This window comes from Melanotaenia boesemani, chromosome 8, assembly GCF_017639745.1.
Source record: "Melanotaenia boesemani isolate fMelBoe1 chromosome 8, fMelBoe1.pri, whole genome shotgun sequence".
In the NCBI taxonomy this organism is placed as follows: domain Eukaryota; kingdom Metazoa; phylum Chordata; class Actinopteri; order Atheriniformes; family Melanotaeniidae; genus Melanotaenia; species Melanotaenia boesemani.
Genome location: NC_055689.1, coordinates 19,841,134 through 19,859,055, shown reverse-complemented (window position 1 = coordinate 19,859,055; position 17,922 = coordinate 19,841,134). Strand labels below are relative to the sequence as shown.

The following is a 17,922-nucleotide window of genomic DNA, read 5'->3' as shown; positions in this document are numbered from 1 at the left end:
TTCTACCCCGTCATAGTTACTTGGTCCCTCTACTGTAATCATGTTGCTTGAGTGAACCCCCCCCCCCCCCCCCCAAAAAAAAAAAACAGCCTATGAAGATCTCAGAGGGTATTGGACAGCACAGCTCACTTCTTTTGCACACAGGAAAGAGATTAATGTGCGATCTGGTGTAGCGACTCGTCTTTAAATCCAAGCTGACAGGTAGACTCCTCTCCTCCCCTCACCTTACCCCACTTCAGTGGTTGCTGCACCCATGGGCCCAGACTTTGGCTTTAGTCACTGGACTGTAGTGAGTTTGGCTGGGGGAACCATAGCCCACTTTACACTCTGTGCTCCTGTTGTCAAAAGTACTTTATGGTACTTGAGCAGGCTGGATTCTTCCTCAGTTCCATCATCCATGAATTTAAGGGGACAGAATGAGTTTGGGAAGTTTCTAAAGGCAAAGTTGTCAAGAAATTTCTTGATATCTTTTTATTGTGTGAATTGACATATGTCTTTTCTAATAAATCACACATGACCTTTTTTGATTTATAAGGAAACTGGATTATGGTCATATTACACAAGCTCAGTTAAAATTGACCCCTTACTTTCTTAAGGAAGGTTATCAGTGGATGTTTTTGTCAGTGAGTAAGCATCATATAAATCATCTGTGTCACCCATCTCTTCTTTCAGCCTGAGGGCTAAACAACTTACTGTAGGTCCCCTAAGCCAGAAACCACAGGCTTCTTCTCTTTCCCCCTGACACTGAGTGGATGTTACTGGCATTCAAGAGATAAGATGGGAATTTGCATTGTAGCATGACTCACATTCACAACTGGACACACACAAAACCACATGAAGTATATCACTGGCAACTGTGTCCTTTCAGACTCTTCAATGCCATGAATATTTTGATATAACTAATTTTAAATTTGTCATTCCAGTTCTGCGTTTTTTAAATCTTGAATGATGACTGAAGAAAATTCTTCCTTCTTGGATGCCGACAGTTCACTTAAAATGACGAACCATTTATCTGTTTGTTATGAGTTAATCATATTTACAGCTGAAAAGGTAGTGGTACAAATCAATGAACATGTTCCTACTTGTCTTACACAGAAAGGAAGAACTGTGTACAGTAATAATTTTGACACCTAGCAAGCGAATGACGAAGATTGGCTTAGCACTTAACGGCTCTTAAATGTCTCATAGCCCAAGCATTGCCAAGCCCCCACCCCAAACACTTGAACCCTGCTGACGCAGGCCGACCATTTACATTTAGGCACACCGACTCACTCTATTCTTAATACCCTATCTAGAGAAGAGGAGCAGAGCTTTGGCTTCATAACAATCAGAGCTCAGTTTACTTGAGCTTTATGGTTCACAGGTTTAAAATCAATTTGTCTGATAGGTAATTTGTTAACTGCGGATTTTTGGTCTGGAGTATTTTCTGGATTCATTTTCTTTTGCTTTTGTGTTTCTTTTCTTAGAGCTGGCTACCATTTATGAAAAAGTATTTTTGTCTGTTTCACGGACATTATTAGTGATATTTTTGTCCCGAGTTAGTGCATTGACGTGATTTTTATACAGCTGGAAACCATGAATTCCTTGGTTATTAATGCAGCAGGAGAGGGCAATAGTGCAAGCTTTGACCTGATCCAAAACCGCATTGAATCTTTGAGCAGCAAGATGGACAAGCTCATCCACATTCAAGAGAAGGTCCTCAACCGATTAGATGGGATGTCTCAGGATATTGACGTCATTGAACAGGATATGGAGAATTTGAAGGTTGACAAGGAGGAAATCCATCTCCCACCCAAGGTGATGAACCAGACTCAGGTGATGGGGCGAGAGGTGAGAGAGATCTGTCAGGAGATGAGCACCATAATGTCGGTGGTGAACCAGCGGTCTGAGCAGCAGGCTCTGAAGTTGGAGGGGATGGAAAAACTGGTCCTCAGCATGCAGCAAGTTATCAGCTTCGTTGGGGATATGGTGAAAAGTTCGAAAGTAATGGAAATGATGTTTAAAGGCCCGGCTGCTCGGAAGAGCTCCAAACACAAAGACAGTAAAGGAAAAAAAGCTATTAAGAGGAAATCATCTGCAGATGCATTAATTAAGAAGCTTGACAAGGTGAGAAAAAGCTGGCATATATGTTACAATATGTTGTTTTGGCATTAACATAGTTTTGGTTAAATGTAATAGGACTTCTGTCCCTACTGAAATGAATAATTGGCTTTATATTGTACATATTACCTTCATGATTTTGATTTACTTAAAAGTGATGCCTGGTATCACAGCCCACCCACTGTGATGAGCATGCACTTTTGTATTTGTCAATGCTGCATATAAACTGTTTTTTTTATGCTTGTGTTCTTGGCAGAACATATGAAAATGATCATAGCATCAAAGCTGACCAACAGTTCTCTTGCTCCTGAATGTGGCCTTGGCTTGTGTGTTTGCTTCAAAATGAGGTGGGGTAGTAGGTAGTGTCCGGGCTTTGGCATGTATAAACCTGCCAACTGCTTTTTGTAAGGATAAGATCTTTTATATTTATTTTTAAAAAAATGTATCTACTGCATAATAAGTGTGACACTTATAGGTCAAATAAAATCTACATTTAACTCACATTTAGAGCTTTTGGATCTTTCCCCACGATGAGTGAAAAGTGGCCTCCTTGGCATGATACTACTATTGGATCCCTGGCAGCACACGCGAGGTTCCAGCAGGCGGCCAGGGGTGAAACAGGAGTGGCCTGCTTTTTTTTATCAGGGTCACAGTGGTTGTGGGGTTTCTAAGCTCCCTTCAGTTTAGCATGTGCCGGCAATTTACGATGAGTCAAATTTCCCTCCATCTCTCTTTTAGTCTGTTTCTCTCAAGCACTCATTTCCGTGTACCTGTTGCATGATCACTACTAGTCTTTATCCAAAAGTCTCAGTGCAAAGTGCTTTATGTCACAACTAGCCCATAATTTGTAAAGTGCATTGTCTGAAGTCTTTGCCACAATATCCTTTGCAAAACTCTTTATTAAACATTAATGTGAGTTTAGGTGATAATACTGTAGATTTATTGCTTTATGTACACAGCTTCCGTTATAGCATTTCATTAATGTAATCAATTAATACATGGTCAGAAAAGTAAAATAGTAAATAGCCTACTTATTCTCACTGCAGTCATTGTTGGTTGCACATTACTGTGCACATGCATGCCTTGAAGATAAATTGAGTAAAATGTCTCAGTGGCAGGTTTTCCTCAGCTTGATCATCCAAAATGAATAAAATCATCTAACCTAATTTACCTGCCTTTATTTTCCATCATTACGCAGACACCATGATGACTCTATAAAAAGGTCACTAAGTGCTTCTTGGCAGCAAAGGCAGGGATAGCACTTACAGACATTATCAGACTCCTGTCACTGATGTGGCTGCAGAGGTTGTATCTCAATAAGGGCTACAAATGAGTGCAGACTCATTAAAGGGGTTGTAACGTCATATAACACTATCACATACATGGAAAGAATACTATCACCATGGACTCAGCTTTTCTAAGTTAAACTTTCCTGACTGGATCTGATAAATGGTTTTGATTAAAGTACTACATCAAAATGATCTTCTAAGTATTCATGACCATTCATCAATCTGATAGCTTCAGGGCTCAGGTTTCAGGGAATCTTTGTTGTCGTCAGAGTGCTTGTCAGGTGGTTGCTCCATCTTTTTCCACATCCAGAGGTGTGAGATTGTTAACATGTAATGTTAACATACAGCCTCTACATGTACTCCTAAGTCTCCCTATTACAGGTTTGAACCATACTCCTGTCTCTGGGAAAACGTTGCTTGAAATATCCCCTCTGCTGTTGATCTGACAACAACATTCAGAAACAAGTGTACGATACATCAGGTTGAAGACAGGTTTTTCCATGCTAACCTGATCAGAATGTGTATGGGGAGTATCCTCAACCTCAGTTGAGAAATTTGAACAACAACCCTCAGTTGCATGTAATATTTTCCACTCAGGGTCAGCACTGCATTCCATTGCAGAGCGCGACAAGTGATAAGCTATAAATTCACTGTCCTGCTGCCATCTATCCATCAGCCATGAATAAGCAAAGGCATGCCATTATACAAGCCAGTCCGTGTGCGGTGCCATGCAATAAATGTGCCTATATGGAAGCTGAGGGGTTCAGGTGGGGTGGGTGTTGCTAGGGCTGTCCGTTGCATTACTTTATCTTCAAAGTAAGGTAAAGTTTCATTTATTGAAAGTGTTGTTCAATATTTCACAAAAAAAAAAAAAGTCTTGTATGCTGTACATGAGCCTAAAGCCAAGATATCAACATGTTCGTGTTGACTCTTTGCATAAATCTTTTCCTTTTTTTTTCCATAATAAAATATATGCTTTCCGTGCATTCATACAACCCTGCTAAGCATTTCCATCTTGTCTTTTCATTAGAAAACTACCTCTTTTAAAGCCAGTAAAAGGAAACAAGAGATAACTTCTGCATGTGAACCCAGTTCTCTTCATTCTTCTCACAAGATAAAGCCCCATGGACCAAAGCATTTCCTCGCCTCACGTAAATGTGGAAAATTTGTAGGTTTATTATACTTGCAGACTGTGTGTAATGTAGACTTGAAATTGTTTCTTTTTTTTATATTTTATCTGTGTGTGCGCTTTGCATTTCTGGCTTAATGCAGACTGGTGCCTTCTTATGTATATTGTGAAATTAAGATGCCGGTTTCATATTGTCTATCTTATTAGATTTATTTTCCTTAAATGTATAACATTGTAAAAGAGATAATGGAAGGGGGAGGAGGTATATTGTGGCCTTCTGTTTTAGTTTTAGGATGCTTAATTGGCTTGATGGTTTATCTTAGGCCAAAGTGAACCAGTTAAGTCAAAGATAAAACCCTAACTTTCATTCAGCAACATCAAGTAAAATTTCTTTTCTCTCTTTTGAAGATTTATAATTTGATTTGGGTAAATGATCAATGTTGCTGCCTTCATTCTTTTTCTTTTGTATTTCACAGTTGAAAGAAAAAGATGGGACAGACAAGGCCAGTTTAAGTCAGAGGAGTCTGAAAGCTCAAAAGAAGATGAAGCCTCCGGATGCAGCAGGTGCAGTGACCAACTTAAATTTAAGTGTCTGTTCCAGTTGAAGTGAGCTGACATAAAATATCAGGAAAATCTGACAATTTATCCTCCAAATGTGTCTTGATTGGACAAGATTTTTATCATCTTTTATCATGTAGCTGCTTACTAGCGTGTGTAGAAACCAAGAACAGAAGGTTCAAGTGAAATATGTTAGCCTCATGCTAACCTCTCTAAGACAATATTCAGTATTTCCTGTATCTTCCAGTATTTAATTTAAAGGAGAGCTGTGATGAAAATTAAAAGGCAGCAAGAGACTAAATCTGAGTTTATGTGGATTTCATGTAGATATCTCCCTGAAGAAGCAGGCTCTCCTCCTCGAAGAGGTCCAGAAACTCAACAAAGAGAATACAGAGAAGTTAGGCCACCAGCTCATACCTCTGGATCTTGAAGCTGGAGTGTCCCCCAAAGATCAACAACCTGATTCCCCTGCTTGCAACCTGGTGGACTACCTGCGTGAAGACACCCAAGTTGCTGTGGCTGAGAAGCACAAGGGTGAAGACTCAGATAGTGAGCACAAAGTTGTTGACGAGGAGCCTGAGGACAAAACAACAGTACCAGAGAAGGAAACTAAGCCTGATGTGGAGGAATTAAAGCAACAGAAAGAAGAAGAAAAGCTCAAAGTTCCAGAGGAAACACAAGAAGAGAGTGTTTCTGCTGCAGAAGTCTCAGAAGCCCCTCTTTCCCTTGAAGATGAAAATGAAGGGATTTCTCCCAGGTATTGCCATATGTATGGATGTAATGCTCTAGTTTTAGTTAATCACCAGACAAAACCACACAAATAACACCCTTTAAATTTATCCACAGTGACATCCACAAAGATTCCACACCAGAGATTGAGCTGGACCAGATCAATGTGAGCCAGGGGGACCTCGTAGTGGAGGAAAACACAAAGGGCCTTGTTGTGGAGAATGAAGAGGAGAAAAATGATGATGACAAGGAGGATGAGGAGAACCTTGATTCTGAAGGCTGGGCTGTTTTTAAGGCCGATGGAGTTGAATTCCAGTTGGACCTTAAATATAGGGTGGAGAGGGAAAGAAAGGAAAACAATGTAGAAAATGACACTGAAGAAACAAATGATGATGATGATGTTGAGCGGTTCTATATCGGTGAGTCACAACCTCTCTATTATTTAAATTTTTGTTAAAATTAATGTCAAAGTAAGTGTATCAAAATGTTGATTTATCTACTTCTGCATTTTACAGAAGAAACTTTATTTAGTATTTTCAATGTCTGATTAATTCTATAGTGTTTTTTTTATAATATACTAATGAATGCATTTAAAAATGTTTGCTTGGCAATAATAAAACAAAACAAAAGTAGACATAAAATAAGAGCATAAAACACTTATTGTCCACCATTTTGATGATAAAAACATAAACAAGGTTCATCAGTGTTAACTTACAGTCTTCTCAAGACCCAATCAAACAGACGAATAATGGTTTTAAGCAGAGAAAGTTATTTTTTTTCTAGGTAATGCGGAACAGTGTCAAGACAAGAGACCTGAATGAAACATCTTGAATGAATCTGTTGAGAAAAACAAACAAGCATGTGATAGAAATTCAAACCTGTTTATTTGTGCAAAACAAACAAAAAAAAAAGAAAAAAAATTGTTTCAGTTTTTATAGGTGATAAAATTAAGTAAATAATGAGAAGAACACTGTATGACAATAACTGTAGAAGATACCAGGAGAAGGTGCAAAAAGCTTGGACACAAAAGCATTTATCAATATTGGAAGAAGTTAAGCTAACTAATATTATTGTAGGGAGCTAATGGTGTGTTCCAATTGTCCTCTGAGCTGTCGAGTGTATTTGACGTCATTACCAGTTGGTGTTCCTGTTGCACCAACTCCGAAAAATTAAAACTAGAAAATAACAAATTCTTTGTATAAATGTGCACCATGAGAACAACAGCCAATTTTGGGGATAATGATTAATAAACCACAGATATTGATGTGATTTTTTAAGAACAATCCCGCTGTATCAACGTAGTTATCAGAACAACTTGCTGCAGTTTACACTACAAACTTAACGAACACAATATATATGATAAAGAACTTTAATAAAGGACTACAAGTGGTACTGGGTACAGCCATCTTTAAATCTGTAATCTTGGGGTCCTCTGAAACATATGAGTTCACTGTTTGGAAAAACGAGATCACTTCGTCATTTCAGCAGAATTTCGAGTTCCAAGGACAACTAGAATGCACCATATCTGGAGTCATTAATGCTTTAACCCTCTGATGCATGAAATATTAAAAAACAGTGCTACAATATTTTAGTGTTTACGGACATGTACAATCATGCTTTTCTTTATTTTTAATCTTATTTGACATTCTATTTATTTTTTTAGCTATTCTATAGAACTTTTTACAAAATTATATTGTCATATTTTTATATCTTTTCTTATAAAAAAGAGCTATATTATTTTCTTTTCCTGTTTATCACTGAGGCAAACTTGGTAATTACTTTGTATGCATATATATGAACTTTTTATAATATATTAATGCACTCTTCAGTGAGTGGCAGTGAATTGGATGACTCACTAATATTCATCCTCACCCATGCATATACTAGAAAATCTAATGTGGTGAACACCATGCATGACAGAGTTAAATCAACACTACTGCAGATTTTTAGCACTGCTGAACGGCTGGTGACACATGATGCCCCAGTCAAAATGAGTCAGAAGCAGAGTTTTAACGTTGGAAACCTATGTAGTTTAGCTTTAAAGCAATATGTGTGTGTATATATATATATATATATATATATATATATATATACACACACTACCGTTCAAAAGTTTGGGGTCACTTTGCCATGGGATTCAATAGGGAAGGGACCCCAAACTTTTGAATGGTAGTGTATATATATATATATATATATATATATATATATATATATATATATATATATATATATATGTATATATATATATGTATATGTTTATATATATATATATATATATATATTTAGTAAACATGATTATATTTCTTAATTCCCTAACTTAAAAACTAAAAAACAAAAAAAGCAAAAAAACAAACAAACAAATGAACAAACAAACAAAAAAAAAAAAAAAAAACAAAACAAAACAAAACCAAACAAAAAAGGCAAACGTTGCACACTGTGTACAGGTAATTCATCTCAGCAAACAGCACGGAGAGCTGATACATTAACACTGAAATGGTCCAGAAAAGGGATACACTTCTTAGAAAAGTATCGGACTTGGCGTGTGTTATATGAAATTCAGTAAAGCCCAGTTGCTCCTCTGTGACACTGAAACAACTGTGCCTCTACTTGATGTTTATTTCAGCACATTAGTACATAATGTGCTAACTTGATTATGACAGCTTTGTACACTTTAAAAAGCCTTGCAGCTCCTGATTATCAGTGATGCTTGTATGTTCTCACATTCCCCATAACTTATCAAAACAAATCAAATCTTCTCTCTTGTCTCTCTATCCTACTTTCAGACACCACACCCCCTCCAATTGCTCCTTTTAACCACCGCATCGTGTCAGCCAAGCCCAACCAGATCAGGAACTTCTACACCATCAACTGGCAGGAGGTCTTGGGTGGGTGAGTATCGCACCTTTCCCTAAAGCTCCATGAAATGCAAAGCAAATGGACTATTGATGACAAGTTGGAACTACTGCAGATCAAACACAGTGAAAAAGTGGCTCTCAATTACGCATTTAAGCTTAATTGTATATCCTGCCCCCCAGCCCCCCACCGCCCCCTCTGCCCCCCTCTCTGATGTTCATAACTTCAGAGTCATGGCAGTTATTTTTACTTTAGGTCTGACTGGTATGTGAAACTGTATCCTCGATGCCAGCTGGTAGCTAATCACTTAGTGTTAATCCAAATCTTCAAAGAGGGGATGCAGGCCAGCTCAGATTTAATAAAATAACAGATTAGACACCACATTCTCCAGAAACCTTACCGTCTGAAGAAAGATCAGTTTTTGATTTGTCATGGGAAAATATATACTTTGCTGTTGCTGTCTTATTTCAGAACTATTTGTACAGAACTGGGATATATGAGCTGAACTGGAAGAGTTTGCAGTCACAGTAAAATGGATTCTTGTTTGTCCCGCTCCTCTAGGGGTCGCTTTGGTCAGGTACACAAATGTGTTGAGAACTCCTCGGGTCTCACTTTGGCAGCAAAAGTCATCAAAGCCAGGAGTCAGAAAGAGAAGGTACGACACCTGACATATGTTGTCATGACAATGAATTACTTTATTTTAGTAACTTCCATGAAAACGAAACCACACATGATATAAAAAGCAGGGGCCCAGCTACAGTTTTTAGTACTTCCTAGAACAACACAAGGCTACTCTTGGAACTGAGGCACAGGGAATACTCCTCACTAAGGTGAGAAATATTTGACCTAGAAGAGAAGATGCTTAGTCTCTGATAGCAGAGAACAGCTGACACCTCTCATCGTGTCCGTGTGTGTGCTTGCCTGTTTGTCTATCTGTCTTTGTGGGTCCTGCATCTGTGTGTTTTTTGTCTGCCTCTGCATCTGTCTGCGCTTGTGTTTTTGGTAGGAGGTGGTGAAGAATGAGATCCAGGTCATGAATAATCTGGACCATGCCAGCCTGATCCAGCTCTATGCAGCTTATGAGTCAAGGAATGACATCATCCTTGTACTTGAATAGTATGACCCTCCTTTTATATTTTCAGTTTATTTTTTTATTATTTTTAAAATACTAGTTAGCTCAGAAAGTGTAGACGTACACCCATCAGTTGATAATTTATTTATTTTCTATCTTTTAATGACTAAATTTATAAACAACATTTTTGTTGTTGGTAGTGTAGGCAGTTATTGAAAATGAAATCAGTACTTTGAATATAAAGCACTTTAAAATGCTGGTTGAGTGTGTAATGTCTTTTATGCATTTGTCTTTACCATTAGTGTTGGTGGAGGGGAGCTGTTTGACAGGATTATTGATGAAAACTACACTTTAATGGAGCTGGATGCTGTGGTGTTTATCAGGCAGATCTGTGAGGGCTTGCAGCACATGCACAAAATGTCCATCCTGCATCTTGACTTAAAGGTAAGAAAGACGCACTAACAATGCTTGTCAGAAAATGAGCACTCCTTAATTGTTACTATAATTAAAAAAACTTCATAAATAAAACAATAGATAAATAAATAGCTGTTTACGTTAAATAAATGTTTTCAATTTCTTTCTGGTGAAGGAAAAAAGGCAACAGAGTAATAACCAAAGCTCTTCAGATCCCTGATTTAAGAGCTTGTAGTCATTTTCCACAGTCATGACACTGCTATGACACTTTAAAGGCAAGAGGCTTAAAAACCTTAATGAAAGGAGTTTTAAATGGTTGTTGCCAACAGTTAAAAAATCGACCCACAGAGTATAAACCAAGATCAAGCAATATAAAGTGGTGATTTTCAGCCTATACTAAACATTGCAAATGATATCATATAGAACTACGTTGGCAAATACCAAGACAGACAACATAGTTAAAACAAAAACACACAAAGGATTTACCACAGTTTGGAAGAACATTCATAGATAAGTCATATTCTTTCTGGTATAATGTTCTGTGAGCAGAGGAACAAAAGGTGAGTGCTCAACCGTAAATGATGGTGGGAGTTATTTCATACACTGCTTTGCTTTGTCTGGTGGTGGACTCATTTAAAATATCAAAGGAATGATCAAATCTGAAGATTACCAAAGTATGTTGGAGTAAAATGTGTTAACCACATTTCAAGGTGTCTTTGGTCTTTCAACGGGACGTTAACTAGACACGAACGTGACGGCACAAGAATAAAGAGAGAGAGAGAGAGAGAGAGAGAGAGAGAGAGAGAGAGAGAGAGAGAGAGAGAATTAGATGTTAAAACTGTTTATGGGTGATTTTGTGATTGTATTGCTGGAACTATAATTCTAGGGTACATTTTGAGTTGTACCCTTTTATTGCTATGCAATTTATTTTTCATTTCTTCATTATCTTTGGAAATTTTCTTAGAATTTACAGATAATTAACACATATTTTAATTTCTATTTCTTATGTTATTTAAAAGTCCGGTTTAGGTCTTTTAATGATTCCAGCACAGTCTAATTCTTTCAGACAACCTTAAAGAAAAGAAAATTTTCAAGTTTAATATAATGATTGAATCTTTTTTTACTTCAATAAAATGATCAGCATTGGTTAATATTTTTTCCTTTCTTACTAAACTTCCAGCCAGAAAACATTCTGTGTGTGAACAGAGTCACCAACAAGATAAAGATCATTGACTTTGGTCTTGCCAGAGTGTAAGTACAGATGTTTACTTATTTTATCAACAGTTTGATTGACTGGTGTGATTCTGAAAACCTAAAATCCTAATAATATTAAACCATAATCATATCATCTTTTAGATATAAACCCAGAGAGAAACTGCGAGTAAATTTTGGCACTCCAGAGTTTCTTGCTCCAGAGGTCATCAATTATGACTTTGTGTCATTTAACACAGACATGTGGAGTCTTGGTGTCATCACCTACATGCTGTAAGTAAACACACAAGTACATACGCATATAGGCATAAACTAATTCTAATGGTTTCCCCTTTTCCTCTTAGTCTGAGTGGTTTATGCCCCTTCCTCGGTGATGATGATAACCAAACTCTAAACAACATCTTGGCCTGTCAGTGGAACTTTGATGAACCTGAATTTGTGGATACCTCAGAAGAAGCCAAAGACTTTATCAGAAGACTCCTCATTTTAAATAAAAGGTAGTGGCTTTCTGTCTGCGTCTGCCTGAGCTGATGTTAACATATAGTGAGGACGTAGAATATGAAAACTGCCTGTGTTTTTTTTCATCAGCTGGAGGATGGGAGCAAGCGAATCATTAAGGCATCCTTGGCTTGCTGACCCTGTTCTTCATCACCGCCTCTATACAAAGGTAGGACACACACACACACACACACACACACACACACACACTCACACACACACACACACACACACACACACACACACACACACACACACACACACACACACACACACACACATTTGTAACAGAAAAACATCATAAAATACAATAGTCCTTGAAAAAGTACCAAAAACTAAAGATTTGAAGCACAAGATTCAGTGTTCAATATATTTTTTTTAAAATGACATCTTTCCACCTGTTTTTTTCTTAGAAAACAATGTGCAGATCACGGCGATCATCGTGTGTTCCACCCACTGATGGTTAAGGTGAGTCTGAAGATGAAAGTCTGTACACTTGTACTGAAATACATCAGAATGAGATTCTACGTGACTTTTAGATCATCCACAAGGGGGAAGCATGTCTCAAATTTTGTAGTGAGCAGCCAAATTGAAAAGCTGTGACAGATGAAGTCCTCTAAAAGTGAACCATCTCGATGTTTCTTTTTAGAGCACCACATTGATGGGATTTCTCCAGCTGTGGTTTCTTGGACCAACCCCTCTGTCATGAAAATCACCTAAAGTCCAGTCCATGCACCTGAGACATGGACTGAAATTCTGGCCTTGTTAAACTTCTCTTGACATGTAATCCACCTTCTTGTCTTAATATGACATAATAAGCCAAGAAACCAGGTTTAGTTGATCAGAATTTAATATTATAATTGTGCATCATGCTGTATTTAGCAAAACATCTTTTTTTAAAGGATGTAACAATTATGCCTAAAAAAAACAAACAAGGACTAATTAAGACTATATTTGTTAATTAATTCAGTAAAATTGCCATTTAGGTTGTATAAATTTGTTAATGTTCAGTAAGCCTAATATTTAAATGGTCAGGACAATGATTTTGTGGTAATTTGTACTGCAGTAGTTTGCTAGTTTCTATCATGTGGTATTTGTTTATTCAAAAATGGTGCTAAAAGTATGTGAGAAAGCTTTGACAGACATATACTTGAGACCGATTGTGTGCGCCACCTTTGCACTGGGTGTTAAAAAAAAGCACAACTCTACTTTATACTTTATTTTTAAAACATGATTTCAAATCAAAAACTCTTTTTTCTTTTGTTTCATGCTAGTAGAGTTTTGTCTCTGTTGTATGAAGGTTACAGAACAATTCACATTATGTCAGTTCATTTCTCTGCACAACATTTTTTCCCTTCTCAGTTATTAATATTCCTTTTGAGCTGTACATAGGCTATAGGCTAATTTAAATTAAGACAGGGCTGGGTACATAAAACTACTGGATGCGTACAGCGTGTGTGGACAGAATAGAATTTGTGTAGTTTGCACACTTTATAATCTTATTTATTTAAACACCAATAACAAACCAACTAACTGTGATGGACAGACTTATGGCTGCTTTTTCATGTCTGCTGCACCTGTTTATAAAGAAAATACATTTTACCTGTAGAAACGCACTTCAGCAACACAGTTTATGTCTTATCAGAAAAGTATGTTATTGTATTCGCTGCATGACTTTCATGTTTGAAGAGCCACTGAAGCTTAAACACAACCCACATAGTTAATATTTTATAGATTTTTTTAAAAACTGCTCTGTATGATACTACTTGTGTCTTTTTGGCTGAATATGGAAAACTGTAGATGCTTCTTCCGCATAGCAAAGTTATCTCTGAAATGCCTTCTGTGAAGGCTCACTGATTGAATATATTGCAATACCAACCTGTTGTTGCTAAAGTTATTGGAGCTACATTTACGTAGTCTAGTTTACCTTGAGGATGAATGTTAAGTCGATTGTTGGGACAATGAGTGCTAGGACAATTGCCTTCACTGAGTGTTTAAAATAATCAGCATGTGAATTGTAATTGTGAAGTGTGAGCACACCCATAAAATAAAAAATGTGTCTTAAAGAGTTTGCTTGTTTTTTTTTCTTTATTGTATTTCTAATAATAGTGCACTGCATATCATAACACTTTTAAATGTAGTTGTTGGTTTTATATAATAATAAATAAAAGGATTAGGAAAAGCTTTTGTAATTGTTGATTAGCAAATTATGTTTTTGAAAGAAAAAGGCATAAAAGAAAACCTAAAGTGAAAATTTTAAAAACAAATTTAGAGAATAAAGTGGGTAAAGAAAATGAATGGACATCTCTTTGTGATTGCAAACAATTTCTGATAACGTCTGATTTTAGTCATTTTTATTTATCTTTTTTTTTTATCTTGACCCATTCGACAGTTTAAAATTTAAACACACAGACTTATGAAGAAATAAAGCAGAGCTGATTCCAGGAGTCTAATAAAAAGCATCTGAGGAAGCCATTGTGTGCAACACCATCACCTGAGAAAATAAACTGTGTTGGGATGGTGATGTTGAGAAATGGAGACAAATATACTGAAACAAAGGTGTGTGAAAGCGTTTTTTTTTCTTTAAAGAGAACAAAGGAATGGCTTGATCTAGAGGATGTGTCCAGTTCGAGCTACTTTCCCAGAAAATCCAGCCTTAAATTTAAGCCCGTTCTATTTTTTAAAGGGCTGTACGGTCCTATTTTACAGAACCCACAGGGTTAGTTAGGGATAAGTGCAGACTGCATGAGGAAAGTACCATGCGAAAAATATATTTAATTGTACAGACCAACCAAAAAACATAGTGGACCACTTTTACTGTACATGTACTTACTTGGAAATGGTTATGGCTGTAAAATCTTCAGGGTTGAAAAAATAATTCATTGTTTTTATTTACCATATATAGCGGTTGTGATCCAAATAGTGAGTGGTAGACAGTGACAAAAGAGTCTGATGAGAAAAGCCTTCTTCTTTGGGTGTACAAAGAGATAAACATGCAGATATAACTTTAAATCCATACTAGAAAATCCCATGTTGATGCCTGCTGAAAAAAGAAAAAAATTAACTGTCCATAAGTAAAACTGCAATCTATGATTGAAAGATATACACAAGATATATATATATATATATATATATATATATATATATATATATATATATATATATATGTATGTATATGTATGTATTTATTAATATGTTGTTCCCTTTTCCCTTATGCTGCTTTTCTTAAAAGTCAAATAATTCAGTTTTAGCCTAACCTGGTATTCTAATAATTTAAGGATATCAGTCTTGCAGTAAAATCCACCCTGCTGGCCAACCCATGGCCTTTTCTTGCCATTCTGATGCCAGGCAACTTATCCATGAGTCCAAATAGTTCCATTTGACTTTCATCACATCATTAAAGCAGACCTAACTCTATGGTACTCTACAGGCAAATTTCCCACTTATTTGATTTGATTTTAATGTGTTCTTTGACCAAGAATGTAATGAGTCAAGATTTCAGGCATGAAGACTACCTTGTTGGGTGTTTTCTTATAGTCTGCACAGATACTTTGATTTCACATCCTACTGAAGGCTTTGGGCAGCTATTTCTTCATAAGTAATATTGCTTTTGAACACTTGTTGGTTTGTCAAGATGGTTTGCTGTAAATGAATGAACACTTCCAGCTGCCAGCCTTGTGCCCTGGACGTTTATGTCTACAGAAAGCATAGTCTTCTTGGTGCAGGGAAATAGTATTTTCTCTTGTCCTTCTAACTTCTGAAACTTCCTCATTTTTCTGATTTTGTGTTGCGTCTGAAATAAGTTTAATATTTTGAGTTTAGTTATGTTTCTTGATGGTGATGAGGATAAAAACAACTGTATTTGACATGTTGAGCAAGTATGTGCTACATAAGAGAAATTAAAACTCATGTAAATAAAGTCTAAAGACATTAATTAGAAAACTATTATTAATTTCTTTACTTTCCTCAGCTACTGTACGTTTTAACATCAACATTAAACATACATTTGCAAGACTTCTCCTGCTGTGGTGTACACGTATCAAAACAAACATTTTTACTATTTATTTTAACACACTAAACATAGGATTTCAAATTGTTTCAACACAGAATTCCTACCTAGAGCTGATTGTTTTGTTTAGTCTACTATTTATCTGTTTTCACACATCATTTCATTCAAAGGACATGAAGGGTTTCATGTAAGAGATGGTTCAGAGAGAGTTCATGCATTCCTGTATTACAAACACAGGCAGAGAGAATCTGAGTCAGATAAGTCATTACCCTGAACATGCAAGTCGCTCAGGAAAACAGGTGAAACTGATTTATTCCAAGGATTTTTGCTTGCTCTTTTTCTTTTCTTTTTTCCTTTTTTTGCAAAGCCTGAGGGTTGGAAGCCAAATGCAAGCTCTCGCTCTATCCCTTGTCCAAGGCCCCTGTTAAAATGGTGAGAAATTCAATTTATGAGGAGAAAAAAAAAGGACTACAAGAGCTGCCCCTCCACCACGCTGCCTCACCCTTAAGTCCCCTCCATCCACATCTCCAGGGGCGATCTCGAGGAGCCAAACCAAAACCAGATGGACTTATTGGACCTAAAGATAACAAATAGTGCTTGAGTTCCTGTCAGTTAGAGACCACCAGTACAAAGAAGCCTGGAGTGGAAAAGAGCTCTCTGTCATAGTCCACAAATTATAATTAATACTAGCAAGCATTAGATTAGAGCAAATGTGAACAAAAGAAGAATTAGTAGCTGTTGTAGCTTTTTTCATTTTTTTTTTTTTTTTTTTGTGTTGTAGGCTTACATTTACAGAGCTGCTGCCATCTTGAGTTTGGGCTAGCAGACTGTCAACATTCATTCGGATCTCTAGGTGGCATGCTCCCCACTTTGTTAGTCGATATTCTTACCACCCACACACGCTCAGAAAGAAAAGACCAAATGAGAAAAAAAGACAGGGTGACCCCAGAACTCCTTGGAGCCTCCCCTTCAGATTGACTAAGAAAGTGTCCTTTGTAACAAGAGTTTCCTGGATGTAATTAAAAAATATTGGGTCTTGCTCAGAAGGGAGGAGATGAGGCTCGGGGTTGAGGGAGACTATGTGAAGGGTATGATTCCCTTCTCCTCTCTTCATTTCATGTAAGAGCCCCTGGAGCTGGTCCTGACGTCTGTCCAAACAAGAGGTGCTCTCTCTCAAAGGAGGTCCCGGGAGAGGACCAGGCAGTTCTCAGGGCCTGGGGGCAGGTGGTTCTGATTTGTGCAGGGGTGGGTGAACAGGCCACATTTATGTTCAGTTAATAGCAGTACACGTGTCGTCACGTCCAGTGGTGGGAACATGCTGGGTGAGTGATCTGTTTTTTTATACTGCTGAGCTCTGGTGCCAAGAAGAATGTCCAATTATCCCTTCAGTTTTCCAGGAAGAAGTTACACCTGAATAACATAGATATCACTGTTCTTATATCCCAGCATGCCTATTTAGTTTAGAAGGACTGTCCTTACCAACAAAAAGTGGACTTTATTTACAGTTAAACTTACTTTTGCTAAATTCAATATGCAGTGTTATTCTGGTATAATCAATGACTTGTGAAATATTTCCTGTTTTAGTTCTGGTGCTGTTGCAGCTTAAAACCTATTTATTTAAATTTGCCTTTTCATGATTTTATGCATTTGACTTTTTATATTTGTGTTTTATTAAATTTACTCTGCTTTTAATAATATTTTAAAGTTGTTTAATTCATTGTATGATTGTGGTGTTATTATTGTGAAGCACTGTGACATTTGCTCTTGAAAAGAGCTATATAGATTAAATTAATTAACTCACTTACTTCCTGTATTTTAACTTTTGCATTTGACCTGTTATTGTCACCTCAAGTGATGCTGCCATTGAGCTTTCCCTAAAATTAATATTCAGTTTATTTTACATTAATTTATTTGTTTTCACAGATAGTTTGTGCATAAACACTAAGCAGAATCCTGAACAGGTAAATTAGACCAAAAAAAAAAAAAAAAAAAAAAAGAATAAATAAATAAATAAATAAATAAGGTAATATTGGCTTTGCTTCTCTATTCATTTAGTAAA

At 36.8% G+C, this 17,922-nt stretch overlaps 1 protein-coding gene across 1 annotated transcript; it reads left to right on the top strand.

The window, feature by feature from the left end:
* Positions 1 to 1,310: 1,310 nt before the first annotated feature.
* Positions 1,311 to 13,888, top strand: mylk4a (myosin light chain kinase family, member 4a). The gene is made up of 14 exons (XM_041991467.1): positions 1,311 to 2,106; positions 4,995 to 5,082; positions 5,404 to 5,833; positions 5,923 to 6,224; positions 8,589 to 8,694; positions 9,220 to 9,313; positions 9,665 to 9,774; positions 10,033 to 10,174; positions 11,325 to 11,395; positions 11,501 to 11,629; positions 11,701 to 11,853; positions 11,945 to 12,023; positions 12,268 to 12,322; positions 12,504 to 13,888. The coding sequence occupies exons 1-13, from the start codon at positions 1,576 to 1,578 to the stop codon at positions 12,319 to 12,321; spliced, it is 2,289 nt and encodes a 762-aa protein (XP_041847401.1). The 5' UTR covers positions 1,311 to 1,575; the 3' UTR covers position 12,322; positions 12,504 to 13,888.
* Positions 13,889 to 17,922: the final 4,034 nt, after the last annotated feature.

What these genes read in the sequence shown, in the direction of transcription:
- mylk4a (XM_041991467.1), top strand. Translation starts at nt 1,576, where the DNA reads ATGAATTCCTTGGTTATTAATGCAGCAGGAGAGGGCAATAGTGCAAGC. An exon ending in TAATTAAGAAGCTTGACAAG is followed by an intron (nt 2,107 to 4,994) that starts GTGAGAAAAAGC and finishes TGTATTTCACAG; the next exon opens with TTGAAAGAAAAAGATGGGAC. An exon ending in CCAGGAGTCAGAAAGAGAAG is followed by an intron (nt 9,314 to 9,664) that starts GTACGACACCTG and finishes TGTTTTTGGTAG; the next exon opens with GAGGTGGTGAAGAATGAGAT.